The following is an 8,567-nucleotide window of genomic DNA, read 5'->3' on the forward strand; positions in this document are numbered from 1 at the left end:
CCTCTACATCAGGGAAACCAAGCGGAGGCTTGGGGACTGCTTTGCAGAACACCTAACGCTCGGTTCGGACTAAACAACTGCACCTCCCAGTCGCGAACCATTTCAACTCCCCCTCCCATTCCTCAGACGACATGTCCATCCTGGGCCTCCTGCAGTGCCACAACGATGCCACCCGGAGGTTGCAGGAACAGCAACTCATATTCCGCTTGGGAACCCTGCAGCCCAATGGTATCAATGTGGATTTCACAAGTTTCAAAATCTCCCCTCCCCCTACCGCATCCCAAAACCAGTCCCACTCGTCCCTGCCTCCCTAACCTGTTCTTCCTCCCACCTATCCCCTCCTCCCACCTCAAGCCGCACCTCCATCTCCTACCTACCAACCTCATCCCGCCCCCTTGACCTGTCCGTCCTCCCTGGACTGACCTATCTCCTCCCTAACTCTCCACCTACCTGTCTGTCTCCTCTCCACCTATTTTCTCCTCTATCCCTCTTCTATCCGCCTCCCCCTCTCTCCCTATTTATTTCAGAACCTCCTTCCCCTCCCCCATTTCTGAAGAAGGGTCTCGGCCCGAAACGTCAGCCTTCCTGCTCCTCTGATGCTGTTTGGCCTGCTGTGTTCATCCAGCTCTACACCCTGTTATTACAGCATCTGCAGCTCTGTTGTTCTTTTTTAACAATGGACTACCTCCTGTTCCAGGGTCTCTGTGAGTTTATAAGTCATGTTTAGTCGAACTGTGTTATTTTCATTAATTAAGGTGATGTTCTGTTTCACCTTCTCAGAGTTGTGAAGATGCAGACATCTGTTGGACGCTCGCGACCAGTACTGCAGCTCACATTGGCTCTAGTTAAACCTGATGCTGTGGCTCACCCCTTAATCCTGCAGGTAGGGAGGACTTCTGTTCACCTTACTCATTCTGTGGGCATTTGCGACTGCATGAGATATAATGATCATTAGATCTGCAGATTATATCTGCAGCTTCCTATTGTCCCTCTACGAATTTGCCCACAGTTCAGTTCAAGCAAGTAGGAAAGAGCTTGCACCTTATGTGACTTTTTTAGTTTGGGAAACATGGTCAGTTCAGTGCATTGACTATTTGAGTTGGGAGGTCATTTTGCGGCTGTGCAGAACGTTGGTTAGGCTGAGCTGGCTGGTTATCGTATGCCTGTTTTGTCACCATGCTAGGTAACATCAGTGCAGCCTCTGATGAAGCGATGTTGTTCTACTCTGCTTGGTATTTATATGATCCAGTCTGTTAAGTTGGGTCGTATCATTTACGGTTCTATTCTGCATGGGTTTGTATATGGGGTCGAATTCCACATGTTTGTTAATTGCATTACGGATTCAAAACCAAGTCTCTAGGAATTCCCGTGCATGTCTGTGGTTAGCTTGAGCTTGGATGGTCACGTTCCAGTTAAATCGATTGCCTTTATTGTCCGAGTGCACTGAGATGAGGGAAAATTTGTTGTGTTGTTTTGCTGCTAGCTGGTGTTCATGTATCCTGATGGCTAACTGCTTTCTGGTCTGGCTGATGTTGGGCCGAAGGACCTGTTCCCACACTAGGGATTCTATGAAAAAATTCTATGTAAAACTTTATTTGTTTAAAGATGAGACATTTGGGTCTAAGATTAGTGCTTTTAAATAAGGCATTTGCAAGGTTATAATGGTGGAATTAGATTAAATGAACTGAAAAAGTAGGTTGAAAGCAGAGAACATAATTTTGTGACAGGAAAATCATATTTGACTTAATTTATTAGAGTTCTTTTCCTCTTTGTTACTTCCTCAAAGTAGATGTAGTGCACCTGGATTTCCAAAAGGTGTTTGGTAAAATGCCATGAGCAAAAGTTACTACACAAATTAAAACCTTTTGGTGTTGGGTAACAGCATGGATAGACCTAACAAACACGAAGCAGAGAATAGCAATAGGTGCATCATTTTCCGGTTGGTACAACATAGTGAGTGGAATGCCACAGGGATCAGTGTTGGGGCTTCATTTTTTTTTCAATCATATAAATGTATTGCTGCTTCAGGTAATTATATCTTTAAAATGCCATGAACAGGTGCAGAAAATAACCAGGAAGATTAATGGAATGATGGCCTTTATATCTCGAGGGCTGCAGTACAAGGACACTGAAGTTATGCTAAAGCTACGCAAAACCCAGATTAGATTCCACGTGGAGTACTGTGAACATATCCGGGCACCCCACTTTAGGAAGGATTTATTGACCTTGACTACAACATAGGTTTACAGAAATGATACCTGGACTTCAGGGGTTAAGTTATGATCAGAGATTGTACAGTTCAGGCCTGTCTTTCCTAGAAATTAGAAGGCTAAGGGACATTTTGATTGAAGTCTTCAAGATATTAACAGGAAAAGACAGAACAGATAAATATAAACTATTTCCACTAGTTGGAGATTCTAGAATTGCGGACATAGTCTGAGAATTAGGGCCAGACTTTTCCAGAGAGACGTTAGGAAGAACTTAGAGTCATAGAGCTGTACGGTTTGGAAACAGACCCTTCAGTCCATCTTGTCCATGCCTGCCAGCTGTCCAAAATTAATCTAGTCCCATTTGCCAGCATTTGGCCCATATCCCAATTAAACCCTTCCTATTTATGTACCCATCCAGATGCCTTTTTAAGCCTCTACCTCTTCTCTGGCAGCTCGTTCCAAAAGTGCACCACCATCTGCGTAAAAAAATTGCCCCTTAGATCCGTTTTAAATCTTTTGCCCTCTCACCTTAAATCTATGCTCTATAGTTATGGACTCCGTGCCCTGGGGAAAAGATCTTGTCTCTTCACCCTATCTATGCCCCTCATGATTTTATAAACCTCTGTAAGGTCACTCCTCAGCTTCCAATGCTTCATAGAAAATAGCCCCAGGCTATTCAGTCTCTCCCTATAGCTCAAACCCTCCACCCTAGCACCATCCTTGCAAGCATTTCTGAACCCTTTCAAGTTTTACAACATCCTTCCTGTAGCAGGGAGACCAGAATTGAATGCAGTATTGCAAAGGGATCTAACCAATGTCCTGCACGGCTGCAACATGACCTCCCAACTCCTATACTCAATGCACTGATCAGTGAGGGCAAGCATAACAAATGCTGCCTTCCCTATCCTGTCTACCACTTTAAAGGGACTATGAACCTGCACTCCAAGGTCTCTTTGTTCAGTAACACTCCCCAGAACTTTACCATTAAGTGTATAAGTCCTGCCCTGATTTGCCTTTCCAAAATGCAGCACCTCACATTTATCTAAATTAAACTCCATCTGCCACTTCTCAGCCCATTGGCCCATCCAATTGTACTCTGAGGTACCTTCTTCGCTGTCCAGAACTGTACAGCACAGGAATGGGCCCTTCAGTCCATGATGTTATACCGAGCATGGCGCCAAATGAAACTGATCCCTTCTGCCTGCCCCTGGTCCATATCTCTCCATTCCTTGCATATTCATGTGCTTATCTAAAAGTCCGTTAAATGCCCTTATTGCATCTGCTTCAACCACCACTCCTGGCGGTGCACTCTAGACTTCTACCACTCTTGCCCCTCATGTCTCCTTTGAGCTGTCTCCTTTGAGCTGTCTCCTTTGAGCTGTCTCCTTTGAGCTGTCTCCTTTGAGCCTTAAATGCATGCCCCCTTGTATCAGACGGTTCATCTCTAGGAAAAAGATTCTGACCATCAGCCATATCTATGCATCTCATCATTTTATACACTTCTATCAAGCCTCCCCTCGGTCTCTGCTGCTCCAGAGTAAACAGTCCTAGTTTTTCTAGCCTCTCCTTATAGCTCGTACCCTCTAATCCAGGCAGTATCATGGTAATTTGGAGACAGTAAGGACTGCAGATGCTGGAAGCCAGAGTCAAGAGATGTGAAGCTGGAAAAGCGCAGCAGGTCAGACAACATCTGACAATGGGTTTCAGCCTGAAACGTTCACTTGCCGCCTCCTCGAATGCTGTCTGACCTGCTGCGCTTTTCCAGCTTCACATCTATTGACTCCAGCATCCTGGTAAACCACTTCTGCAACTTCTCCAAAGCATCCACATCCATCCTGTAATCTAGCGACCAGAATTGAACACAATACTCTAAGTGTGGCCTAAGCAAAGGCTTATAAAACTGCAACATGACATCTTGGGGTCTTGTGTCTGTGCTGAGTTCAGGCTCACTGGTCTGTAGTCCTCTGACTTTTCCTTCCCACCTTTCTTAAATAGTGGCTCCACGTTAGGCAACCTCCAGTCTTCTGGCACCTCACCTGTGGCTATTGATGATGCAGATATCTCATCAAGGAGCCCAGCAATCTCTTCCGTAGCTTCCCAGAGTTCTAGTGTAAACCTGATCAGGTCCCAGGGATTTAATCCACCTTTATGCGTTTTAACACGTCCAGCACCACCACTGTAATATGGACATTTTTCAAGATGTCTCTATTTATTTCACCTCGTTCTCTATCTTCTACATCCTCCACAGTAAACATTGTTCCAATACTCATTTAGTATCTCACCCATCTCCTGCAGTACCACACATAGCCTTGCTAATCTTTATGGGACCCTTCTTCTCTCTCGTTACTCTTTTGTCCTTAATATGTTTGTAGAATCCCTTCAGATTCTCCTTAACCCTATTTGCCAAAACTATCTCATGTCCCCCTTTTGTCCTCCTGATTTCCCTCTTAAGTTTACTCCTGTTGTCTTTATACTCTTCTGGGGATTCACTTGATCCCCGTTGTCTGTACCCGACACAAACTTCCTTCTTTTTCTTGACCAAAACCTCAATTTTCCTAGTCATCCAGCATTCCCTACATCTACCAGCATTGCCCTTCACCCCAATAGAAATACAGTCTCTGGACTCTCGTTATCTCATTTTTGAAGGCTTCCCATTTTCCAGCCATCACTTTACCTGAGAGTCTAATGCAAAGGAATATAAGTTGGACATATATGAAATTGTCCAATGTGGTGGGGAGAATAGAAAAGTAGTATGTTATTTCAATGGAAAGAGGTTGCAGAACTCGGTGATAGAGGGATCTGGATTTCCTGGTATGCTGGTATTGCAAGTGATTAGAAAGACAAACAGCCTTTATTGCAAGGAAATAAAGTATACAGGTGGAGGCTGTTAATGCAACTGTACAAGGGCTTTGTGAGACCACATTTGAAGTACTGTTAATTTTTCGGATATGGTTGCACCAGAAGCAGATTAGAGAAGCCTCACTCAATTGATTGGCTTATATTCTGAAGAAAAATTCAACAGAACAGACCCACTGTTTAAGACTGATATCCATATAGTGAATTAGGCAACAAAAGACTTTCACAGATTTACAAGGGTCCTATTTTAAATCTCCTTTCACCTTTCCCTTCTCGACCCTTTCCATGTCCAGAAGCCACCACCTTCACTGGAGAAAAGCTTAGCTTTCAAGTACAAAGTCTAATGAGCAACACCTCTTTCCAGTTAATTCTGGAGTGCTCCTAGTTTATTCTTAAAACAGCTAGATTTCTAACATTGTCAGTGAGCCTGTTGGAATTCAGAAGAATGAGATGTAATCCTATTGAAACATATATGGTCCTCAGGGTACTTGGCAAGGCAGGTGCTGACTTCCCCTTGTGTGATTCTGGAACTAGGGGTCATGGTTTAAAATGACAGCATCTTCCATTTCAGATCTACTTCAGGAAACATTTTCTCCTCTCACAGTGTCATTAGTCTTAGGAATTCTCTTCCCCAGGCTGCAGTGCAAAATGTTTTATTAAATATGTACAAGGCTGAGCGAGTTAGATTTCTGATTGACATGGGAGTTAAAGATTATGGATGGGCAGACCAGCAAAGTGAAGTTGAGGGTCACAATCGATCAGTCATGATCTTCTCAAATGGTGGAGCATGCTGATTGGGTGCTATGGTCTACTCCTATTTCTTGATATTCCTATATCAGCCTAGACCTCTGGTCTTGAGATGATTCCTCAAAGTGCAGTCCCACTCAGGCTAAGCAGTTAAGGAAGACAATAATGCTTGTACTTTCAGCTTCATTTCTTTATTTACTACTTAAACCAGGAAGGTCTGCAATGTGTAACTTTTAAACTTATTTTGTATGTTTTTACGCTATACTATAATTACTGCAATGTTTAGCTTCTAACTTTGTTCTTTCTTTCTCCCTTGTTCTTAAGATTCTGTACCTAGGTACTTATACCTAAGATGGCACCTTGTGTGGCAACATAATGCACTTTGCACTGTACTCTGGTACTTATGTACTTGAGTACGTGTGACAATAAAATCAAAATTAAATCTTGTGTATCTCCATTTTTCTTGATTCCCTTCCAGAAGAAGCAGTTTCTGTCTGTCTCCTCCATCAATACCCATTAGTATCTTAAATGCAGTTAGATTAACCTTCAACCTTGCAAGCATATCTTTTATACATGACTAACAGCTTAAGTGTATCCAGGTTTCTCCAATGCTGTGAAGCTTTTGGCTGCCTCCAAATAATTGTAGGAATCTGTCATGTTGGATTAAAAACTGGAACCTGTCATGAGTAGGATGACAATGAACATGCTCTGTGATCAAGGATTGCGCAGAATGGGTGGCTGAGGTTGTTGGGAAGGACAAGCTTAGTTTGTGCATGCTGTCTAGCTTGAGCTATGTATGTGTGAATGCTGGATGTGGGCTGGGTCAGCCAAGCTCAGAAGTCCTGTTATTGATCTGTCCCTGTGCTCCTTGTTGAGGCTTGTCTCATGAGGAGCAGTGAAGCAGCTCTGTGGCACTGTGGAGGGATTTGAGGGCAGCATGGTGGCACAGCGGTTAGCACTGCTGCCTCACACCACCAGGGACCCGGGTTTGATTCCACCCTCAGGCGACTGTGTGGAGTTTGCACATTCTCTCCCCATCTGCGTGTGTTTCCTCCGGGTGCTCCGGTTTCCTCCCACAGTCTATAGATGTGCAGGCTAGGTGGATTGGCCATGCTAAAATGCCCGTAGTGCTCAGGGATGTGTAGATTAGGTGGGTTATAGGGGGATGGGTCTGGTGGGATGCTCTGAGGGTCGGTGTGGACTTATTAGGCTGAAGGGCCTGTTTCCACACTGTAGGGATTCTGTGACCTATGACCCCTTTCTGTCCTTGACTAACAGTGATCCTCCCACCTTCACCCTATTCCCTGAGGCAGCCCTGAGTGGTTGGAATCAGTCATTATATGAGTTCCTCTAGCTCTGTCATCTTTTGCTGACTGTTGTTTTCAGGCTATCCATCAGAAGATATTGGACAACAACTTCATCATCCTGATGCACAAGTATTTAAAATGGGATCAGGAAGAGTCTCGGACATTTTACGCAGAGCATTCAGGTATGGGTCTGTGCTCCTGGGAGTATTGATGAGTACATTGAAATCTTTCTTTTCAGTTTGCCTGCCATGTAGGTCTTGCTGGCTAATTGCCACCAGAAGTTTTGGCATTCCCATGTGCCTACTGTTATTTGTGTTCTGGGCTACAGATTATGGGTTTGAAAACACTGTCATAGAATCATACATACAATGGTTGCCGTTCACAATGCCACCATTTGGGTGGTGGTGTGTCTGACAGCAGCGTGGCTAGTCCTATTTCCCAGCATGTATTTTCTCTTCAACTCATTCTCTAATTCTTTATGAAAGCCTTGATTTAATCTGCTTGCAGACTCTAACCACCCACTGTGTAATGATTCTCCTCATGGCACAATCGCATCTTTTGGTCTCCTTAAATCTGTACCTGCTGGTTCTCATCAATGGGAACAGCTTCTCCCTGTCTATTCTTGTTCAGATCCCTCATAAATTTGAAAAGAAAACTCTTATCCAATCTTAGAACATGCTTCATTTTGTTTTCCTGATTTGTTGTATTGTTACAGGTAGATTCTTCTATCAGCGAGTGGTGGAGTTCATGACCAGGTGGGTATTATAGGCACAGCAAACCGCAGCCATTGGTACTATCTCCTTTACCCATATGATGACACAGTTGCTCTGCCTCTAACCTTGCCACTTGACTTCTCTCCTGTTTGACAGTGGTCCTATGAGAGCATACATCCTGGCTCGTGAAGATGCCATCCAGCGTTGGCGCCATCTGATGGGCCCCACCAAGGTGTTCCGAGCGCGCTACTCTGCTCCGAAATCAATCCGTGGCAACTATGGGCTGACAGACACCAGGAATACCACACATGGCTCAGGTGAGTATTCTTGGACACGTGCGCCGTCTGTCAAACGAAAGGATTGTTTCATTTTAACTTGTACCTGCCTTTGGTGTACTCGCTCTATTAGTAGCAGATGCTTATTAGTAATAAAATTTATTATCTAATAGAGGAATGGCAGCGGTGCTCCAACAGTGTACATCTTGTTTCATTTGGGAACTCCAGGGTGCCTTCTTTGTCCTGAATAATCATGTGTATAGAAAATCTTGTCAGTTGTAAAAACTTGAGCTGCGGCTCGTGTTACTGTGGCAAATCTGTGAGGTTGAGCACATCGTGGCTACCACCATCATAGATGTGGTTGCTGTGGCTTAAGTGTGTGGACAGTGAACATGACCGTGGGATGTGGAAACATTGGAAAGGGTGCAGAGGAGATTTACCAGGATGTTGCCTGGTATG

The 8,567-nt window shown here is 44.2% G+C and overlaps 1 protein-coding gene across 1 annotated transcript; it reads left to right on the forward strand.

Moving 5' to 3' along the window:
* The first annotated feature begins 769 nt into the window (after window positions 1–769).
* Window positions 770–8,517, forward strand: nme6 (NME/NM23 nucleoside diphosphate kinase 6). Its single transcript, XM_048594369.1, has 4 exons — window positions 770–883; window positions 7,200–7,302; window positions 7,836–7,875; window positions 7,990–8,517. The coding sequence occupies exons 1-4, from the start codon at window positions 791–793 to the stop codon at window positions 8,276–8,278; spliced, it is 525 nt and encodes a 174-aa protein (XP_048450326.1). The 5' UTR covers window positions 770–790; the 3' UTR covers window positions 8,279–8,517.
* The last annotated feature ends 50 nt before the right edge of the window (window positions 8,518–8,567 follow it).

Source organism: Rhincodon typus, unplaced genomic scaffold, assembly GCF_021869965.1.
Source record: "Rhincodon typus isolate 14 unplaced genomic scaffold, sRhiTyp1.1 hic_rhity00008662, whole genome shotgun sequence".
In the NCBI taxonomy this organism is placed as follows: domain Eukaryota; kingdom Metazoa; phylum Chordata; class Chondrichthyes; order Orectolobiformes; family Rhincodontidae; genus Rhincodon; species Rhincodon typus.

Coding starts and splice junctions, on each gene's coding strand:
- nme6 (XM_048594369.1), top strand. CDS start 791: ATGCAGACATCTGTTGGACGCTCGCGACCAGTACTGCAGCTCACATTG. Junction 884..7,199: donor CTCACCCCTTAATCCTGCAG/GTAGGGAGGACT, acceptor TGTTGTTTTCAG/GCTATCCATCAGAAGATATT. Junction 7,303..7,835: donor ATTTTACGCAGAGCATTCAG/GTATGGGTCTGT, acceptor GTATTGTTACAG/GTAGATTCTTCTATCAGCGA.